Source organism: Geotrypetes seraphini, chromosome 1 (assembly GCF_902459505.1).
Source record: "Geotrypetes seraphini chromosome 1, aGeoSer1.1, whole genome shotgun sequence".
Lineage (NCBI taxonomy): Eukaryota > Metazoa > Chordata > Amphibia > Gymnophiona > Dermophiidae > Geotrypetes > Geotrypetes seraphini.
In genome coordinates, this window is record NC_047084.1 from 78,410,753 (window position 1) to 78,434,049 (window position 23,297).

Genomic DNA, 23,297 nt, shown 5'->3' on the forward strand with positions numbered 1-23,297 from the left:
TTCAGGTGACTGTCATATCATACCTAAGCAGATGATACCTTAGCATATCGCTAAGCTATGATATCACAGGGCAGTCGGAGACACCTGTCTTGAAGCTGTTGTGGCTCAATGGGTAAAAGCCCTGTGCTCATCAAAGCCTAAATGGGCAGGTGCAGTTTTTCCCAAAGGGTGCCCACACAAATGTAGATGCATCTCAAAACTAGCGTCTACATCCCTTGGATGCCCAGCTGCCAATTACCACTTGTTAAGACACTTAAATTGCTCATTAACCACTTAGTTTGGACGCCTTAACCTTAGGCGGGACTTAGTCGCCATTAGGCGCCCTTTATAGAATCAGGGTCTTATATACTGTGCCTTCTCCCTGAGCTGGTTCAAAGTGGATTCCAACAATGAACCTGAGAATCTACTGGGAAGTAATAACACAATCATTAAAAATTCTAAAAAGTTACAAATTTTTTATAAACTAAAATAATAATTTGCAAATATAGGGCCCCTTTTCCAAAGCTGCAGTAGTGAGTCCTGGTGCAGCAAATGTGACGCAGCCTATAGGAATTTAATGGGTTGCATTGTATTTGCTGTACAGGAATCACTACGGCAGCTTTATAAAAGGGGCCTACAGTGCAACTCTTTTTTTGCACTACAAATTTACAAAATAAGAAAATTTTTTAACTGTTTATGAAAAGAAAAAAATTTACAGTTTGTAATCTAGCATTTAATGGTAAATTATTTCAAATTTTTGTAGCCCAGTAGCAAAATGAGATCTCTACAACCTGATTTAAAATGGACACCTCTTACAGAAGGAGAACTATGTAAACAAAGATCATTTAATCATGATGTCTTATGAGCTATTGGAGTAGCTGTGGAATGAATGAAATACAGTGCTCCCCCGGTCATTCATGGTTGGCGATTCGCGGTCCCAGTCATTCGTGGTATTTTTTGACTGTGAATGACCAGGCAGGAGAGGGCAGCTGGAGAGGCAGGAGAGAGCAGCCGGAGCACCAGCGAGTGAAGGAAATCACTCGCGGTATGCTCCGATTGCCTCTTCCTGCACTAAAGTCGGGCTTCACCAATCGGGAGCTGCTTTGACATGCAGTTGAACCGGAAGTTCTAACGTCGACGCCAACTCCTGCCGGGGAGTCGCAGCGAGCTGGGAGCATTACGACTCGAGGAGCAGGTGGTGGGGAGGGTGAGGGAACCCAGGATTCGGCACCTGGAGAAAATGCTGAAGACAAGCTGGTGGTTATTTCCCCCCTCAAGCCACTTGAGAGACCTCAGCCAGTTGCACTTGATTCCATCTGGACGGCATTGACCTGCACTCGGTATGTGCAAACTTTGTATCAATAACATTAAATTCAACTTCAATCACTTCAGCAGCAACGGCTAGAAATGAAGAATTTAGAGAAAATAACAATTGAGACGAAGAACTTGTTGACTAAACAAATTTCAGATAAAATGTTATTCCTGATGAAGATTGAAAACTTGGAGAACCAACAGAAAAGTTTTAATCTGAGACTTAAATTTTCCAGTAGCAAAGTTTGTCACCTTGGGAAATTTTTAGAAATTTCATGTTAACTACATTAAAGATATCAGAATCCCCCCACTACAAAAAATTTATTATTTAAAAAAAAATTTCAATCAAAGAAGGAGAATTAGGAAGAGGTAGGGATCAGACGGATTTATCTGATATATTACAATCATCTGATATTGAAATAGAGGGACGGGCTACCTTATGAGTCTCTCTTGTGTTTCATCAGGATAAAGAAATGTTGCTGAAATTGTACTTTAATTTGAAACAAGTATCCTATTTGGGAGAAAGGGTATACATGTTTCCTGATGTTTCAAAATGGATGCAATCTAGAAGAAAAGAATTCCTATCTTACCATTCGAAAGTGATTACTTTAGGGGCAGTTTTATCAGTTAAGATTTCCCTGTAAATGTGTGGTTTCCCTTCAGGGAAGTAAACATGGGTTCTTTGAACCTGCCCAATTAGGTTTCTTTTTAGAAGGTAAGGGTATCTCTACGCATCCGGATTGAATCAGGATAGCTGTGGTGTTAAATAATGGAAGGTTGTTTAACTGCTCTCTTTCCTAAAGCTTAGTTTGATATATCCCTGCCCCGAGGGTCTGTTTTCTTTTTCTTGTCTTCCTCTCTTATTGTGGATTATGGGCTCCTTTTATCAAGCCGCGCTAGCAGGGTTAGCGCGCGTGATTTTTAATCACATGCAAACCCCCGCGCTGGCCAAAAAACTACCACCTGCTCAAGGCAGGTGTTGGCGGCTAGTGCGGCTGGCGGTTTAACGCGCGCTATTACGCGTTTTAAACCGCTAGCGCAGCTTGATAAGAGGAACCCTATGTGCGATGAAATATTACTTTTGTGTTAATTTTTTGTTTAGATCAGCTAGTACTGATTGTATTGTATTTCAGTATTGCCTTATCATTGTGATGTAATGATAATTTGAAATGATAAATACATTTTTTTTAAAAAAATTATATTTTAGTGCGTGACATCACAAATTTATTTATTTATTTATTCAGTTTTCTATACCATTCTCCCAGGGGAGCTCAGAATGGTTTACATCAGGGGTGTCAAAGTCCCTCCTCGAGGGCCACAATCCAGTTGGGTTTTCAGGATTTTCCCCAATGAATATACATGAGATCTATAAGCATACAATGAAAGCAGTGCATGCAAATAGATCTCATGCATATTCATTGGGGAAATCCTGAAAACCCGACTGGATTGCAGCCCTCAGGGAGGGACTTTGACACCCCTGGTTTACATGAATTTATTCAGGTACTGAAGCATTTTTCCTTCCTTATCTTTTGTTTTCAGATATATAGAAATATGATTGCTCAGTACTGGGAAATATAAGCAGAGTACTAGAGCACCTTGAGAATGTAATGCAATGTTGACTCCTGAAGCCACCAAGCATCAACAGAAATACTTAATTGTTCATGATTATACTTTGAAATTAAACCTGGTTGTTTCAGTGGAACATGTACTTTAACCAAATTACAAATGGATTGGCTAGCACATCACATTTTTATGATGGATGAGAAATGCAGTAATAAAGAATTCTGGATCTTCAAAGTTTAATTGTGCTTACTTGTACATAGAATTGAAATGCACATTTCAGTAGGCAAGCTGCATTGTATTTTACAACATAATGAAAATACAAAGAATTAGCCATAAAGGTATAGGAAAAGCACACCATAAAGTAGAATCAAAAGAGAATGCAAAATAGAATGGATTCAAAGAGGACTGCAAAATAAAATTCAACAGCAGCAGCTGGTGGATTTTTGTACATCTCTGAGGGGGGACAGAATGAAGTTTTCATGTCAAATCTGGCTGGATATTTTTATGTGGTGACTCCATTGAACAAAAACTATGCTAAATCTCTGCAAGGGGACACTGCAATCAACCTGTAGTTGGGTGGAAAGAATACACTTCTCCCTCTGTATTCACTGTGATAGGGGATTAACAGACCCACGAATACAGAAAAACCACGAATAACTTTTTCATGTTATTCGCTGTTTTCTATTAACCATTGTGAATATGGTGAAACCGCGAATAACACGATGGGAGACCTGGCCTGTTCCTGAAGGAGAGGCAAAACACGGTGAAGAAAGTGCTAGGAATCGGCGATTTTCTCTGCAAACCCTCAGAATCAGCGATTTCCCTATGCAAGCTGATGTAATTTGGGGGGAGGAGCCAGCAAGCTAAAAACCGCAAATAATCAAAACCGCGATTGCTGAAACCATGAATACGGAGGGAGAAGTGTAGAAAGAAAGCATACTGACTGCATGTCACCTAGGATAAAAAGTTGCTCAGTCATGGCTGATGCACTAGGGCTAGATATGATGGTAGGAAAAAGGCAATGGTGGATTTGTTTGTGGACGCACTGTAACAGGAGACAAACCACAGAATATAATGGAAAATGTAAGAGGATTAACTACAATTAAGTAGGAGATAAAGCACTGCCTCTATGCTACTAACTATATATTATAATAAAGAGAGTATACCAAGATAATTCACCAGAAACTGGAGGAAAAGGAATATTGCCACTGAAAAATCCACGAAAAGCAACTGATGCAAATTTAAGGTCATTAATTTTAAAGATGAAAGAAAGGTAGAAATATTCCTCATTGTGTTGGGGGGCACAGGCATGATTTAAGATGAATTTTTAACATCTTATGAACTCTAGAAAAAAGCTCCTTTTAAGATGATGTAAGGACCATGATAAGTATTAGAAATAAATCGGAGAATCTGAAATCATACTCCATACACCATGGCAGGGATCTCAAAGTCCCTCCTTCAGGACTGCAATCCAATTGGGTTTTCAGAATTTCCCCAATGAATATGCATTGAAAGCAGTGTACGAATATAGATCTCATGCCTATTCATTGGGGAATCCTGAATACCCGACTGGATTGTGGCCCTCAAGGAGAGACTTTGGTATGCACAAAATGAACCAATTCGGAAACAGGGCTTCATGTAGCACTTTCCATTTCTAACCTCTCTCCTTCAAATAAAATGTCTTTCTGTGTCGGTGAAAAAACAAAAGAAGGCATCGGGCTTCTAAAACTGATGGGGCAGATGAGAGATTGAGTGGGCAATAGTGTATGCGTGCCTGCCAGCATAGAAAAGAGGAAGGCTAACCCTTGCCTAAGCTGGTGGCTGCTCCCTGGAAAGGAAAGCACTGCTCAGCCTGTCTCAGAGAATGCTATCCAAGGTGCTGATTTACCAGATTTTACTCACTACCATCAATTTCACACAGTTACCTCTATTTTTTTGAAATTGGATGGGATGTTAAGGAATATCCACTGTAAGATGCATTTTTTATATCTATGATGAGAAAAATGTTTGAATTCAATATGAATCAGTTTTGTAAGGTGGAAACATACTTTTTGTTTTTTTTCTCAGTTCTGTTGCATTCCTTCTGCGCTGTAGGATAAAGGACAAATACTGAAAAATAAACATGTATTTGTTTCTATATGCTGATTTTCAGGTCACAATTTGCACTAAAGTTTTTAGATCCATCTTTTGTACCAGTTACAAATTCTATGGCACAGGAGCTACAGGAGAAGCTTGACAAATGGATATTTAACAGAACAGTTTTCTTACGGCAAAGGTGAGTTGCTAAGGATATCTTTTACAAAGCCATAGTAACATTTCCCCCACGGCAAATACACCAAAGCCCCTATTCAATTCCTATGAGCTTCAGAGAATTTGCCGTGAGAATCATGATTGTGGCTTTGTAAAAGGGGCCCTAAAAATATACTCTTTTGACAATCAGTAGCTTGTTATAACTCAGGGATCTTGCTTCCTTCCAATGTAAATTGTACCATGAATCCTCCTCTTACCACCCTTTCAGGAGATTATTCTTCCCCCCTCTCCTCTTCATCCTTCTTACTCCCCCCTTTCCTCTCCTTCTTTTGACTTGTACGTCACCTTGAACCTACTTAGGCATAGAGCGACTCACAAATTGTAGATTAGAAAATGTGCTGTTACCAAAGTAGAAATGATATAGACTTTATCAACATCCTTGGTAGAAGTTTTTAATGTTGTTCTCAGCTATGAATACAGATACTGCTGAAGATTCTATCCCTTTTCTACACTAGTTTGAGGGGAGCAATCATCCAGTTTTAGACAGAAAACCCTAAATACTCATCCATAATTTATTAGTAAAATTCAGCATTAATAACAAGGAATTACATATGTTTAGTCTAGGAACTTCTGTTTTGCATGTTATTTACAAACAGGCTTAATAAAGCAAACGTGGAGGGGCATTTTTGATATGATGTCTTAAGTCCAAGTTTGGACATTTGGGAAAAAAATGTCTAAAATCCAGTAGAAAAATGACCATTTTCAAAACAGCAAAACATCTATCTTTTATTTTAAAAAATGGCCATTTCTAGTTGTGTCCACCCTTGGCACATCTATCTTCTTTGACCATTTTTGAAAATAAAACACACACAAACAAGCCATTGGGACATAGGATAGCCAGAATTCTTAGCAAATGACCACACAGACAGCTCTGCAGAGCAGCGGGGCACTCTAGGGGGTACTGCAGTGAATGTCACATAAAATGTTCCAGGTACAAATCTCACCATAACCCACTTATATTGTATGGTAAGCCCTTCAAAACCCACCCCAAACTTACTCTACCCACCTGTGTACCACAACAGTAGCCCTTGTGCCTGCAGGTGTCATCTTTAGGTAGGTACAGTAAGTTTTGGGTAGGTTTTGGAGGGCTCACCATACAATATAATAATAATAATAATTTTATTTCTTATATACCGCTATACCATAAGTTCAAAGCGGTTTACAACAAGTTACATACAATGAGAGTAAGAGATGTTTACAACAAGAAGTAAGAGATGTTTACAACAAGAAGTAAGAGATGTTTACAACAAGATACACATAATGAGTGTATGAGATGTAAGGGGAACAGAAAAAGTACTTTCCGGGATACGAATTGCAAATGGAAGAGAACCAAGATGGTTTGAATCAAAAGGAAGTATCTAGTCAGAGATTGGGATGCAGGGGGAAAACAATTTGGGTGGAATACCTTTACAAATGGGAAGAAGGATGAGTTAATCTAAAATCAAGAGAATTGGGAATTGGGATGAGGATAGCTGAGGGGGATTGGGCAAGAATTGGGAATTAGAATTTGGTAAAGAGACGGGTCTTCAGTGATTTCTGAAGTCGGCGTAAGAAGTGGCCTTGAGAATGGGTTTTACGAGCCATGTGTTCAGTAGTTATAAGTAGGTTATGGTGAGATGTATACTTGAGACTTTTTTGGCATGTTCACTGCAGTATCCCCTAGAGCAGGAGTGCCAAAAAGGTCGATCGCAAGGGCAACGTGAGTTGATCGCGGAGCCCATCCCGGGCTCTTTCATAGATACGCGTTGCCTTTGTGTTCTCCCTGCTTCACCGACGCCGCAAAAGCCAGGTACGTACAGCCACTGCAGAAGCGCCAGACCCACAAGCCTCCCCCCTCCCCCGCCCCGACGTCAATTCTGATGTCGGAGAGGCAGTGCCGGGCCAGCCAATCGCTGCCTGGCTGGCCCGGAACTTCCTCTCCGATGTTGGTGGGGGGAAGGCTCGTGGGCCCGGTGCTTCTGCAGTGCACCAGAAAAGACAGCCATGGTTCCCTGATGTGAAATGATTGAGCCATGATCAAAAGGTGGAAAATTAGCAGATGGCAAAATTTATTCTGGAAGAGAAACTCTGTGATTGCAATCAAAAGGTCCTGCCACTGTGGAACAAATGCCCTCAGAACTTGAAGAAAAAGCAATTAAAAAGTGGATGACCTTCTTGAAACTTACATGGGTCTAAGAGACATTGAACTAGCTGCAACCATGGTAGAAGCAGGGAAAAGAAGAATCCAGATGAGTTGGCTGTGGCATTTGATGAAACTCTTAGAAATTTTGGATTTCCAGATGAGTTTGTTTTTCAACTTGTATGTGATTTTTTGTTTTTTGTTTTTTGATTTTGCTAAATGTTTTTGGGGGGTCTGGCTGGCAGGGTTTTGTTTGGGGGTCGCTCAGGTATTTTTTGTTGAATTACATTTGATTTATTCACTGATTCATTATTTGAATGATTTATTGAATTACTTAATTTGTAGCACACCAGGGTGCTCGATGATGGTGTGGGGGTGGAGGCTTTCCGCCTTGACCCAGAAGTGAAGTGTCAGAGCTGGACTCCTATCGCTGATGGTTCACACTGAGAGTACCCTTCACTTATATTATATTATATTATAATCACATGATTCTGGTTGTGAGTTGTGAACATAGGTGTAGTTCCCTGAGCGCCCTTCAAACAAACCCTGAAGTGACTTGAATTGCCTCGTTACGTTGTTTCTATTGTAGGATTTTTGGCAAAAATTGAGTGTATTTGTTGTGTCTATTATATAACGTGCAAATCAAAAGCTTAATCAAAATCAGTGAAAAAATATGTGAAATTCATAATTCAGTCATCTCACTCTTTCAACGAGTCCTCAAAATTCAATAATAATTGTCCAGTAAAGGTGTACCAGCACAATGTATAACAATAAATATAATAAAAATTCAGCACAAGAAATGTCCAACTTATCTGTGTTGAAAAACTCTGTGATTCTCTAAGGTAAGCCCGTGATATGCCCGATGGAGCTCTATTTTGCTGTCTTCTTCAGAAGCCGAACCACCTCCAACTGAAGTCTTTCAAAGCATTGTGCACTCTTGGCAATAAGCAAATCTGTTCAAAATGAAATATAAGAAGAAAATACTCAAATAGACTTTACTACCTCTACAGCCCACACACCTGATGTCAATCTCTTTCATTTGAAAGGAAGCTCCAGAATGAGAGAGCATAGGATTTAGTTAAAAGATGATAGGCTCAGGAGTAATCTAAGAAAATACATTTTTTACAGAAAGAGTGGTAAATGCATGGAATAGTCTGCTGGCAGAAGTGGTGGAGACAAAGACTGTGTCTGAGTTCAAGAAAGTGTGGGGCAGGCACATGGGATCTCTTAGGGGGGAGAGGAGGAGACAGTGGATCATCCAGTCTGAATGGGCAGACTGGATGGGCCATTTGTTCTTTATGCCTTCATCCCTTCAGTTTCTATGCCTTCATCCCTTCAGTGGTCATCTGGTCAGTTTGGGTACCTTTTTGGCCCTTATTTGTTTTTAAAACAGGTCTAGCCCCAGATATTTTGTCAATTGTTCGATTATCACTGCACAATGTCCAAGTCCTAAGCCCACCCAAAACATGCCTTCAACATGCCCCCTTGGATTTTAGACAAACAGGAGATGAACAACATAGAAAAATGTATAAAATATTGGTTTTGAAAATAGTGATTTTGAATGTTTTAGCAAGAAAAACATCCAAATGCCACCTTATGCCATTTTTGGGGATGGTTTTTCTCTTTTGAAAATGAGCCATATAGATATTTAAATTCAACTGCATTGTATTTAACAATTGATTGTTGCTATCTTTAAATATGCCAAACATCTGATATTCCCTAGGCCAACATAATTCAATACTAAAACAAACATTATAGAATTTTAAGATTTTCAATCACTATGAAGAGCATATATATATTTTAAAATTGATAACAATATTGTCCAACCTTTTTCAAGTGCATGGTATACCTACCTACCTTAAGAAGTGAGGGGGGGGGGGTGTCAATATTCAGTGGCACTTATTTGAAGAGGAGCAGCTCCTACTTGGATGTGTCACTCCCCAGTGGCAAAATACAACAAAACGAGGCAAATGAGATGTCAAGAAATCAACCAAGCGGGTACTTTATTAAATCAAAGATAAAAATGTCACTTAAAATTGTTAGAGTCTATAATATGATGTCTATCCAAATGGAGGTTAAAACTTGGTCTAGGATATACCTAGATTGGCCCATATGATGTCCATCTGAATAAAGTTAAAAACTTGGGGCTCCTTTTCCTAAGGTGCGCTAGCTTTTTTAGCACACGCACAAAATTACCGTGCGCTATGCTTCTAGAATAATGCCAGCTCATTGCTGATGTTAAGGTCTAGTGCGTGCTATTCCGCGCATTAAGGCCCTAACTCGGCTTAGTAAAATAATAATAATTTTATTTCTTATATACCGCCAAAGCCATAGTAGTTCGAGGCGGTTTACAACAAAGAAGGGTTGACAATCAGCGAAAATGGTACAAAAGTTATTAATCATAAGAAAAGAAGAAATCCTTGGTATACAGAAGAACTTAATCTAATTAAAAAACAACTTAGGGCATTAGAACGGAAATGGAGAAAAAATAAGTCACAAGAAAATTTTAACAAATATAAAGATCAATTATCATATTATAAAACCAAAATAAATTTAGCAAAAACATCCTTCTATTCTAAAAAAATTGAAAATGCTAAAAACTCCTCTGCCCTCTTCGCCATTTTAAAAAATCTTACAGTTCCAAAATGTATAGAAAACCCAGAATTAGTAAATATACCAAAAACACAAACATTAGCAAAATATATAAAATCAGAGATGGCATTAAAGCAAAAAGTAACCATAATATAGATATAGAACAAATCTCCATTTTACCCATTTCAAAATGCACTAATTTTCAAATACCATCTTTAGAGGTCCTTAAACAACTATTACAAAGTATTAACATCAAAGGTGTGGATCCTTATTCTGTTTCTCCATCCTTTTTAAAACGTTTCTTTCCTTTCTTTGGACCATTTATTAGGTCCATGATTGAAAATAGTTTAACAACCGGCATTATGCCAAAAGAATGGAAAGAGGCAATCATCCGGCCAATAATTAAAAATCATAAAGATCCAATCTCATTGGAATCAAATTATCGACCAATTGCTAACTTGCCATCAATCGAGTAAACAACTTCATTGAGAAAACTCATATATTACATCCCAACCAGACCGGCTTTAGAACCAATTATTCCACAGAATATTCAATGATAGGTCTTACAACTAATATTCAAAACTACTTAGATCAACATAAATCAGTGCTTCTAATTTCACTTGACCTCTCTGCAGCTTTTGATACCATCGATCATCATCTACTTCTTAAGAGACTATCTGACATTGGTATCTCAGAACAAGTTCTTAAATGGTTTAACTCATACTTTCAGGACAGGTCATCTAAAGTTATTTTCAATGATACTTCATCAAATAATTATATAAACTCATATGGTATCCCTCAAGGTTCAATTTTGTCTCCTCTCCTATTCAATATCTTCCCAGCTCCACTTCTTACGATAAGTCAATCCATAGGTTTTTCATCTTACGCATATGCAGATGACATCCAGCTTATTCATCCGTTAAATACCGGCGATTCCAATGAGATAATGAATATAAATAATAAGTTAACACAAGTCACCCAATGGTTAAAAGACAATATGCTATCCCTCAACCCATCTAAATCTTCAATAATGTTCTTGCCATGGAAAAAAGAAATTACATTTGAAGCAAAAATCCTTTTGTACAGTTTTCCATTACAAAAAGTAACGACAACCAAAATATTGGGAATATTAATAGACCACGAGCTATCCTACCACGATCAGATTAGCTCTGTAGTTAAGAACTGTTTTTACAAACTTCGTCTTATTAGATCTCTAGCTAAACTTTTAGAACCTAAAGCTCTAAATATCTTAATTCACTCTCTAATAATTTCTAAGCTTGACTACTGCAATACATTATACCAAGGCATAACACAGAAAGAAATATGAAGGTTACAAATTATACAAAATACTGCAATAAAAATTATTACCCATTCTAAAAAATATGATCATGTCACACCTCTTCTGCGAAATGCACATTGGCTACCAATTTCACATAGAATAACATACAAAATTGCGTTACTTATATTTAAAATTCAGAAAACTAATACCCCCAATATTCTTATATCGGTACTTAATACCTTATTCCCCTGCTAGATCTCTTAGATCAGCAGATCAATATTTAATAACCATTCCAACACTGAAAGTAATAGGCACTAGAAGAAATACAACCTTTTCTATTTTTGGACCTCAGCTCTGGAACAAACTTCTATTTTCCTACGCGCTGAAACCTCTCTAGTAGAATTTAAAAGGAATTTAAAAAGCTATCTTTATAAAGATGCATTTGAACCTTAAATTAGATAATTTCTTTTTTTTCCTTCCTATACCTTTCCTGATGTTTTTCCTCCCTAAATGTTATTTCTTTTTTTTTTTTTAAACAAATGTAATTTTATCCCTGTACTCCTAATGTATTTTTTATCGTCTATAGATATGTTTTATGTCTATTGTCTAAATGATTCATTTATTTCCCCAATTTTATTTTTGTTATACACATTGAAAATATTTGATATTGCATGTAAATCAAAATTTTAATAAACTTGAAACTTGAAACAAAGGTACAATCAGAGAAAATAGGTGGCAGAGAAAAAATGGTACAAACAGAGAAAATAGGAACAATTAGCGAACAGTGGTACAATCGGCGAAAAATGGTATAATCAGTGAAAATAGGTACAATCAGGGCAAAAAATGGTACAGGGAAGAAGGTCAAGACAATCTGCGTAAAGGCTCAATCCAAGAATGTAGGTATAACAAAGGGGTACAGTGGAAGTGGGCATTTAGGTAAAAAACAGGGGGTGCAGACAGTGGGTGAAGATGCGGTTTAAAGGGAAGCAGTTTAATGGGGAACGGGACATGGTGAGATAGAAGGGGCCAGGGTAGGGCATAGTGGTCCTAGGGTGTGAATCGGGTGAAAAGATTAGTTTTTAGTAGTTTCCTGAAGTTTAAGTAGGATGAAGTGCGTGAGATGATGTGGGCCAGCTAGTTATTGAGCTGACCTGCTTGGAAGGCAAGAGTTCTATTTAGATATCTTTTGTAACGGCAGGCCTTTAGGGTAGGGTAGCTGAACAGGTGGGTTCTACGTGTGAGTTTGGATGGGTGGTCTAGGATAAAATGGGAAATCAAGTAAAGGGGGGCCGAGCCAAGGATGGATTTGAAACAGAAACAGGCGAACTTGAATTGTACTCTTGCTTCCAGGGGTAGCCAGTGAAGTTTGTGGTAGTAGGGAGTTAAGTGTTCCCATTTTTTTAGTCAGAAGATCAGTCGGATTGCCGTGTTTTTGGATGATTCGCAATCTTTGTGTGGTTTTTTTGTAAGATCCCAGGTAGATGGTCTAGGATCCCAGTCCTTGGTCTAGGATATACCTATTTTGTCCCAACTAGGATTCCAGTTTCGGCATCCGTAGATGCCTTCATCAAGGGATAAATGGACACTAAACAGGATAAAACATAAATAAAATCATAACTGAAAAAAATAATAAAAACGGTATTATGGATAAGCTTATAGAAATACAAAATACATGCAGAGTATAAAAATACATGCAGAATTTCAGGGCCAGCCATTGATTGTCAGCAGCATTTATTTATTTAAAAAATTTCTTTACCGTTTTTGACTAAAGCATTATTTTATTTTAGGTATTTATATACTGCCTATCAAAATTATCTAAGCAATTAACAATCAGGTACTCAAGCATTACCCCCTGGGCTCACAATCTATCTAAACTACCAGGGTATTTATTTATTTAATTAAACATTCATATCCCTTTTAACCAAAAACCTATAAAGGATACAAAAGAAAACACACAAACATAGGTGAACAAACACACCCTGATCTTAAAATACTAACAATCAATTCTTAAACATCCCCAAAATACACAATTATGCAACTTATTAAAAAAAACGATTATCAAATTTTTCAAAACATATTACCCCCCCCCCCCTTTACAAAACCGCAAAAGTGGTTTTTAGCACAGGCCGATGTGCTGAATGCTTTGCCCTGCTCCTGATTGCTCAAAGCATTCAGGAGCAGCGCAGAGTATTCAGCGTGCAGCCTGCACTAATATAAGAGCATAAGAATTGCCGCTGCTGGATCAGACCAGTGGTCCATCATGCCCAGCAGTCCGCTCACGCAGCGGCCATCTGGTCAAAGACCAGCACCCTGAGACTAGCCCTACCTGCATACATTCCGGTTCAGCAGGAAGTTGTCGAACTTTGTCTTGAATCCCTGGAGGGTGTTTTCCCCTATGACAGACTCCGGAAGAGCGTTCCAGTTTACTACCACTCTCTGGATGAAGAAGAATTTCCTTACATTCGTACGGAATCTACACCCTTTCAATTTTAGAGAGTGCCCTCTCGTTTTCCCTACTTTGGAGAGAGAACGAGAGGGCACTCTCTAAAATTGAAAGGGGGTAGATTCCGTATGAACGGTTTTGTAAAAGAGGGGCTAGATAATAAAACAATAATGTCAAATTCTGATAACATCATAACCCATCACAGATTTTAAAAAGCCCTCTGAAAGAAGTAAGCCTTCAAACATTTATGGAAAAGTAATAATGAGATTTGATTAACATTTTCTAGAAGGGTGTTCCAGAACTGAGGACCCGCCACCACAAAAACCTTGGAATGAATGGTTGATTTAATTATAGTCTGTATAGATGGTACAACCAGCAATTGTTTAGATTGTGAACTCAAAGATCGAGACGGCTTGTATATGGCAAGAGAAGTTGCCATTACTTTAGGCAAAGCTTGATGCAAGGCCTTATACACTAACACCAAAATTTTTAACTGAACCCTCCAAACCACTGGCAACTAGTGTAATTCGGCCAGTAAAGGGGTAATATGTTCCCTACATGAAATGCCACTAATCACTCTTGCCGCAGCAGTCTGCTACTTGTAATGCCTGTAAAGACTTCTCTGGAAGACCACATAAAAGGGCATTTCACTAATCTAAAGGTGGTAGAAGAAAACACTGCATTACTTGACGAAAGTTAGGCAATGAAAGTAAACCACACACTTTCAATGCCAAATGAGTCTTAAAAAACACCGTCCTTATTGCTGATGCAATATGACCCTGAAACTGTAAGGAGGGGAGGAGTCTAATAAAACATTATCCAGATAATGCAACTGAAAGTCTTTACAACCTGCTCCTGGACTATCTGGATAATGTTGGTGCAGTCCAGGAACGGAGCCTGAAATTACCTAGAATCTCCGATACTCAGTGCTGGTATCCTGATGGCTATCAGAATAAGCAAGAATAGGAAAATAGCTGTTCTAACTTAGGGGACCTTTTATTAAAGAGTGTTAAGCCCTAACGTGTTTAGTGCATGAAAAACAGGCTAGAGCATTTTATTAGCGCATGGCATGCATTAGCTATTTTTAAAAAATATATTTTTTTAATGGAGCATGTCATGGGCAGAGAATGGGCATGGAAACTTGTTGTAAACCGCTTTGAACTTATGGTATAGCGGTATATAAGAAATAAAATTATAATTATTATTCACTAATCGCTAATGCTGATTTAACATGGGAGCACTTTCCACCTCCTAAAAAAAGAGACAATCGGGTTTGTTTTCAAAAGAGAAAAACATCCAAAAATGGCATAAAGTGGCATTTGGATGCTTTGTTTGTTAAAACATCCAAATTGCCATTTTCAAAACATATTTTTTTTAGACAGTTTTCTATGCTGTTTATCTAAATCTCAAACGTGTTGGGGGCATGTTTGGGCAGGATTAGGACAGACATTTGGATGTTTTTCTGTAATAATGGAACATTGCAGAAAACGTCCAGGGCAAAACTTGGATGTTTGAGCCTAGACCTGTTTCAATAACGAATAAGTAACAGGAACAAAAAAAGGGCCCGAATATTCCACAGTCAAAAAATGGAAGTCCAAACACAAAAAAACGAAAAGAAACTGTGGAATCCAATGATCTTGACAAGGCGTTTATTAAGACAAGTCAAATAAAAAGAAATAAAATGATCTCCACTTATGAATGACTGACTTATGATGTAATACGGACCAACACGGTCTGTGTTTCGGCTGAAAGCCTTCTTCAGGGGTCCAGGTCAGTATTCACATTATGGTATGAAAGATAAATAACAAATGTGGATAATAGCCATTGCTCCTGCTTTGCAGAAGTGCTTTACTTTGCCACTCTCGGACAAGGTTTTTATCCACATTTGTTATTTATCTTTCATACCATTGAGTGAATACTGACCTGGTCTCCTAAAGAAAGCTTTCAGCTGAAACACTATCCGTATTACATCATACATTCATAAGTGGAGATCATTTTATTTCTTTTTATTTGACTTGTCTTAATAAACGCCTTGTCCAGTTTCTTTTCTTTGTGTTTGGACTTCCAATAACGAATAAGTGCCAAGAAAGGTGGCCAAGTTGACCACTGGAGGCATGAAGGCATGGCCCTCTTCCCACTCCTGAAAGATGTGAATGAAAAAGTACACATCAGCATGTATGACAGCTTCAGATGTTATGGCCAGACCTATTGCATCAGCAATCAGATCTCTGGAGTAGCCTGGTGGTCGGTGCAGTGGACTGCAGTGAAGGGGACCCAGGCCCATAGCCCACTCTAACTAGTACACTTGTAGTGGAACGTGTGAGCCCAAAAACCTACTGTAATGACAAATAGGTGATATCTGCAATTATAAGGGCTTTTGGGGAGGTATATAGTAGGTTGTAGGTGAGTTTTGGAGGGTTTTCCATACAATGTAAGGGAGTTATGATGAGATCTGTACCTGGGACCTTTTATGTGACGTTCACTGCAGTGCCCCATTGCTCTACTGGGATGTCTATGTGGCCAGTCTACTGAGAATTCTTGCCCGTCCTAAGTTCGAATGGTTGGTTTTTGTGCATTTTTTATTTGGACTTTTTCCAAGAATGGTTCAAAAAGATAGATGTAATGGGGACAAACACATTTAGGAAATGGCCATTAAAAAAAAAGAAAAAAGACAGACAGACATTTTTCTGGTTTGAAAATGGTCATTTCTCTACTGGATTTTTGGACATCTGTTAGATGTCATATTGAAAATGCCCCTCTATGAGTGTTCCTGTGTTAATTTTTTGCAAGTCCAACAAGCTAATGGAAAAATTAGTGCAGGACCTGCAAAAAAAAAAAGTAAAAGAAAAAAATCCTATATACTGCTGTGCTGAATCTGAGCTTAGCATTTGGGAAAGTCTCACTTTAAGACGCACTAAGCCTAGATTCTAATATCCTTTAGTACAAGGGCACTTTATCAGATACCCCCCCCTCTCTTTTACTAAGCCACAATAGAGGTTTCTACCACAGCCTGGAGCACTAAATGCTGCGATGCTGCTCTGACACTTATAGGGCATCAGAGCAGTGTCGGCGCATTTTGCGCCCCAGGCTGCGGTAGCAACCTCTACCACGGCTTAATAAAAGAGGGCCATAGTTAGCCAGATATTGGTGTTGTATATCAGTGATACCTAGATAACTTCCAGTGGCTATCTATACTCAGATATTCAGGACCAGTATCCAAATAAAAATTTAAATTCCACAGTCGGCATTTGAAGTCAGCACTGACCATGACACTTAAATACCGTGTTTCCCTGAAAATAAGACAGTGTCATATATTAATATGGGGTCCCAAAAACACACTTGGTCTTATTTTCAGGGGATATCTTATTTTTTTCATGTACAATAATCATCTCTCTCTTCCTCTCCTCCACCCCAATTCTTCCTCTTTCCTTTCTCTCCCCCACATGTGCAGAATCTTACCTCTCCTCTCACCCATCCCCTTGTGCCTTCCCTCTGTAGCATCTTTCTATCCCTCCCTCCCATCCCCCCCACGCAGTAGAACCCTGCCGATCCTTCCTCTATGAGACTGACATATTTCCCTGCAAACAGCAGTGTCGGCAGCACTCAGGCTGCTTAGCGGCCTTCCCTTTGCCGCGTCGCTGATGACATCATCAGTGATGTGTCAGAGAGAAGGACCTGGCGGGAGAAGACTGCAAAGCAACCTCTTTAGAGTGCTACCGACGCTGTTGTTTGGAGGGATGTATGTCGGTCTCGAGGGGGAAGGGTTCAGATGGGAGGGAGAGATGGAAAGAAGCTGCGCAGGAGAGTGGGGGGAGGGTCAGCGGGGTTCGGCTGTTGGGGGGGAGGGGGGAAGCGCTGCTGCCGGCGAATCTAAGGATGGAGTTGGGGGGTGTCAGGGACATTCGGGAGGGGCTTTGGGGGTTGATCTAAATAGGGCTTATTTTGGGGGTAGGGCTTATATTAAGACCTACTCTGAAAATCATGCTAGGGCTTATTTTCGGGGAAACACGGTATCAGTGAGTATGCTGTATGGCTCTCCAGTCTCCACAGAGTAGGTAGTACAAAGACAGGGAGGACTTACATGGCTCAGAAAAGATCTAGAAAAGCACCGACAGTTCCATTAGTCTCTTTCCAATTTTAAAACAAAGAGAGAGCGGAATTGGAGACTCATAGGACCATCCCAGTTAACTGATCTGCCTGTGTGGGGGGTGGAAAGGTCCAGCAGCTCCCTCATGCTGTCAGCTCTAAATTGATGTACACTTCTCCCTCGTTATTCGCAGGGGATAGGGGCAGAGCCGGACTGCGAATGGCGAAAAACCGTGATTATCTGGCTCTGACCCACCCCCACCTCCCTGCCGCCTTCCCAGCCTTACCTGGTGGTCTAGAGGGCTTTTGGGGCAGGAGCGATCTTCCTATGCTCCTACCCCGTGCAGATTGCCATGAGGAAATGGCTGCTGTGAGTTTCCATAGTCTTTCGAGACTACGACGGGAACTCCCTACAGCCATTTCCTCAAGGCGATCTGCACGGGGCAGGAGCGTAGGAAGATCGCTCCTGCCCTGAAAGCCCGCTAGACCACCAGGTAAGGTTGGGAAGGCGACAGGGAGGTAAAAAATATGTTTTTTTAAAATTTTCCCCCTCCCCAGAAAATAATCGCGATTATGTGAAATCGCGAGTGCAGAAACCACGAATGGGGAGGGGGAAGTATAGTTATTTGCATACCTACAGAAAGACAGATGTGCATACACACAGCACACAGACAACTCTTGCTGGTTTTGTTCTTCTAGTTGTTACCCATGAATTTCTTCTGCCATCTCTATAGTTCTTCATGGCTTATGCACAATTTTAATGTGGTTCCTTGGGCTCCAGACACATTTTGGCCTTGCTATCTATGGAGAGAGGTGTCTCACCCCCAGGAATCCTCTCCTTTCTTCTTTTGCCGCTGTTTGTCTTTCTCATTAAACCTGGGCATGTCACCCATTTTCCTCAGCTTCTCACCCTACATACATTCTTGCTCTCTGGGTTACTAGACGCTTGCAGATCCTTGGTTTTTCTTTCCCTTCAGCTACTCGCAAAGCATGGAGTGTTTCTTCCTCTGTTCTGATTCTGTATTTCTTCACTTCATAAATACCTCCCAGTTTCACAACTCCAGGTTTTTCTGAATACAAGTGAAAGAAAAGGCTGGCTTTCAACTCCCAGCTGCCTGTGAGCTTAGGAAGTAGATATTGCCCCTTTTTCCTACTTCAAAAAGGAAATGGTGGAGTAACTGTATCATATGCTCAAATCACTGGAAAACACATAATAGAGCTCTATTGTTTTTTGCCTTTTTTCCAATGATAGAAGTCAGCTGTACTACCAACCCTGGCTGGCAGAGATCTGCTGCTGCTGTTATATCCAAGACTCAAAGAGGATGGAGGATGACAAAGCTTAGTGGTTAGAGCAGCAGGCTTTAAGCCAAAGAGACTAGAGTTCACACTTACTTACATTTCTTGTGGCTTTGAGTAAGTCACTTAACCCTCTATTGCTTCAGGTACAAACATAGGGCTTCTTATACAAAGCCATGGTAGATGTTTCTACCACGGGCTGGTGAGGTAAATGCTCCAATGCTCATAGGAATTCTATGAGCATTGGACCTTGCTGAACCGTGGTAGAAACCTCTACCGCAGCTTTGTAAAAGCCAGTGTTAGATTGTAAGCCCCCTAGGCACAGGGAAATACCTACTATACCAGAATAGAACTCGCCTTGAACTACCACTGGCAAAGTGTGAGCTAAATACTAAAATTAAGAAGCCAGATCCAGCTAAGTATGTATACTGCATGATGTCCACTAATTCCCACGTTATGAGGTGCATGCTTTAGCTAGGAAAAAAAGGCATGCATAATTGCACATGTGCTTACTAAGGAGCTTTCACACAGGTGACTGCTGCTGCTGGTGTCCCCTCTTCCTACAAGGTGCTTAGGAAAGATGCTATGTCCTAAGCTTGATATTCACACCAGACAGTAGTGACTATTCTGTGGTACACTTGCACAAGCCAGATGGTACATTGGTTGGAAAACCACTGTACCAGAATCTACAGGTTCAACCAACTACAGCATGCATGAGGATCAATGAAAATAAATTGTGAAATGTTAGGTAATTAATCTTAATGACAGTTATCTGTTTTATTTTTCTTTAGACAAGAACTTCTTCAGAACGTTGATGTCATAAAAAATTTTTCTTTGACGAAGAACAGTGTTCGGATAGGGCAACTGATGCACTATGATTATTCCAGTCATAAATATGTTTTTTCTATTAGCAATAACTTTCGATCTCTGCTTCCAGATGTATCGCCTATCTTGCACAAACACTATAACATTTGTTCAGTGGTTGGAAACAGTGGGATCCTCATGGGGAGCCAGTGTGGACAAGAAATAGATAAATCTGATTTTGTTTTTCGTTGCAACTTTGCTCCTACGGAGGCTTTCCAGAAAGATGTCGGGAAAAAAACCAACCTCACCACCTTCAATCCAAGCATCCTGGAAAAGTATTACAACAATCTTCTGACCATCCAAGACCGCAACAACTTCTTTCTAAGTTTGAAAAAGCTTGACGGATCCATTCTTTGGATCCCAGCTTTCTTTTTCCACACTTCAGCTACAGTTACCAGGACATTGGTTGACTTTTTTGTTGAAAATCGAGGGCAGTTAAAAGTGCAGTTGGCATGGCCTGGCAACATAATGCAACATGTTAACAGGTGTGTGTCTTTATTGCATTTTTACAAATAAAAAATAATTAGAGAGCGAATGATTCAAAAATAGGATACTCGAGCGAAATACTAATTAATAAAGAGAATCCATTTATACAATATACTTTATATTAGATATGATTTCATAAATATTTTCTGAATGAATTAAATATTTATGAAATCATATCTAATATAAAGTATATTGTATAAATGGATTCTCTTTATTAATTAAAAGATAAGCCTCAGATAACAGGAGAGCTGAGCCCACACTCTACCACCCAACAACGAGGTGAAAAAATCCAAGGGCTCCTTTTACAAAGCCACGCTAGGGCCTTAACAGGAGGAATGGCGTGTGCACGCACCAGCCGCTACTGCCTCCTTTAGAGCAGGCGGTAGATTTTCGGCTAGCGCGCACTGTAGTGTGTGCTAATCCAGTGCGTGCATTAAAAATACTAGCACACCTTTGTAAAAGGAGCCTTAAGTGTTTAAACCCAATATTAAAGTCCACCGGCCGACGATCGTTTCATGGCAATACGCCACTGCTTCAGGGCCTCTGTATGAAAAATACCCATGTTTTCTCCTCTGCTGTGTTCATTAGCAGAGGAGAAAACACATCGAACAGATGTTTGGTCCATTAAACTGGGTATTTTTCATACAGAGGCCATGGCTTATTGCTACAAAACGATTGTTGGCCGGTGGACTTTAATATTGGTTTAAACACTTGGGATTTTTTCACCTCGTCGTTTTCACATTTACAAAACTTTTTTCTGCTTGTGATGTTTGGGTGGTGTGTGGGTTCACGTCCCGTTATCTGAGGCTTTTTCTTTCGTTTGTGAAATTTACTTGGTGCATAGCTATGCCGGTTGCAGTATTATTAATGGAGTGAAGTTTTTAGTTTTGATTCTTTTTCCCTCCATTCCCTATTTTTGACTAAGGCAATACATTAGCAACTTGAATCATCACATATAGTAAAGGCTGTAATACAACCTTTACCTAAGCAGGGCATTTTAACAAAAACAGAAAATGAATAGATTAATTCTTTGTCAGTGAAATTTTAAGCTCTGTTGTTGAAACACACAAAAAAAGGGATGATGAAAGTGCAATACTCAGAAGTTTGCAAGATGAAAAGGAGCACAAAAAGCCTGAAGAAAAAGGACAAAGATGAGCTTTATTTAAATGTCCTGAAACACGGTCCATGTCGGGTTATTTTTTTTTTTTCGGGTTATTTGAATAAAGGTCATCTTTGTCCCTGTTCTTCAGACTTTCTGTGATCTTTTTCATTTTGCAAGCTCTGTTGAAACACGGAGGTTTCAGTTGATTTACAAGTAGTATATTAATATATATATTGCTGTTTTTACATAACGGCTTGAAACTGCCTTGCATTGCTTTATATACCATATTTTCACATATATAATGCGCATACGTGTATAACACGCATAGCGCGCGGGAACAACGCATTTATGTAAAAAAAATTCTATATAGCACGCACACGCGTATACCACGCATGCTGCTAAAACCTCCTCCCGCCACCCCCACTTACTCCCTCTTCTGGCCCTGCGAACCAGCATCCTCCCCCTCCGCTCGCGTCACCCCCTCCCCCCCACGATCCTACATCCCCCCAGCACCGCAAAGACATCGCTTACCCCGATTGGGCACCGGCACCAGCACCAATGCAAAGGACGTGCCAGTGCCCGAAGATCCTCCCTCGCCTGGGCTGGGCTGGGCTGGGCTGGGCGGTGCGAGGGAGATCCTCCCTCTTCCCTGTGCTGGGCTGGACTGGGCTTTGAGCATTTGCGCATGCTCAAAGCCTTCTGGTCTTGCTCTCTCGGAGAGAGCGAGACCAGAAGGCTTTGAGCATACGCAAATGCTCAAAGCCCAGTCCAGCCCAGCACAGGGAAGAGGGAGGATCTCCCTCGCACAGCCCAGCCCAGCCCAGGCGAGGGAGGATCTTCTGGCACTGGCACGTCCTGTGCATTGGTGCTGGTGCCGGTGCCCAATCGGGGTAAGCGATGTCTTTGCGGTGCTGGGGGGGATGTAGGATCGCGGGGGAGGGGGTGACGCGAGCGGGGGGGAGGATGCCGGTTCGCAGGAGGGATGCCGGATCGCAATGTAAAAAATTGTATTACGCGCTCACACATATAATGCACATGGTTATGCTCGGTTTGTAAAATCGTGTATAACGCGCGAAAATACGGTAATGCCTGCAGGATCCTAGTTTGTGAATCTCACCATAATATTTCAGCAACATTTATCAAGTCACGTGGCAATAAAAAAGCTTTCTAAAGGAGAGAAAGGAAGAGTTTTTAATGTTTGCGGCTCAGACACTTTGGTTAAAAACAGAAAAGAAGTGATTTCATACAAGTCGTCACTTTGGTTGGTCAGTGGCAGGAAAAGACGCATATTCAAAACCTTTCCGAAACCTACTTATGGAGAAACTGAAGTATTACATTAGAGCAGGGGTGTCAAAGTCCCTCCTTGAAGGCCGCAATCTAGTCGAGTTTTCAGGATTTCCCCAATGAATATGCATGAGATCTATTAGCATACAATGAAAGCAGTACATGCAGATAGATCTCATGCATATTCATTGGGGAAATCCTGAAAACCCGACTGGATTGCGGCCCTCGAGGAGGGACTTTGACACCTCTGCATTAGAGGATGACACGGTGACAAAATTTGTCAAAGTTCCCGTCCCCATGGATAACCACAGGAAACCATCCCCATGTCATTCTTTAAGGAGAAAGGGAAAAATCGAAGTATGAATGGGCACAACCATTGACCCTCAAGCCTTGCATTGAAGAATACTGGTGTAGAAGGACTGAGGTTGAAATGGAGACTAAGGAATGACACGAGATGGTTTCCTGCAGTTATCTGTGGGGACGGGAACGGTGATGAATTTGATCGCTGTGTCATTCTCTAAATTACATCTTTCTTCAAGTTTTATTAAAAATTGATATAATCGCCTATTCAAAGATTTCTAGG

At 40.1% G+C, this 23,297-nt stretch overlaps 1 protein-coding gene across 5 annotated transcripts in view; it reads left to right on the forward strand.

Annotated features, from left to right (window-relative positions):
• ST8SIA3 (ST8 alpha-N-acetyl-neuraminide alpha-2,8-sialyltransferase 3) overlaps positions 1–23,297 on the forward strand; it is a 53,138-nt gene that overhangs the window by 28,559 nt on the left and 1,282 nt on the right. For 4 of the 5 annotated variants that reach the window (XM_033933876.1, XM_033933885.1, XM_033933867.1 and 1 more), the window contains 2 exons: positions 5,006–5,128; positions 19,770–20,327. In XM_033933876.1, the coding sequence (XP_033789767.1) occupies positions 5,006–5,128; positions 19,770–20,327 (681 nt within the window). The remainder of the gene's footprint in view (positions 1–5,005; positions 5,129–19,769; positions 20,328–23,297) is intronic. The other variant, XM_033933894.1, reaches the window with a different exon arrangement.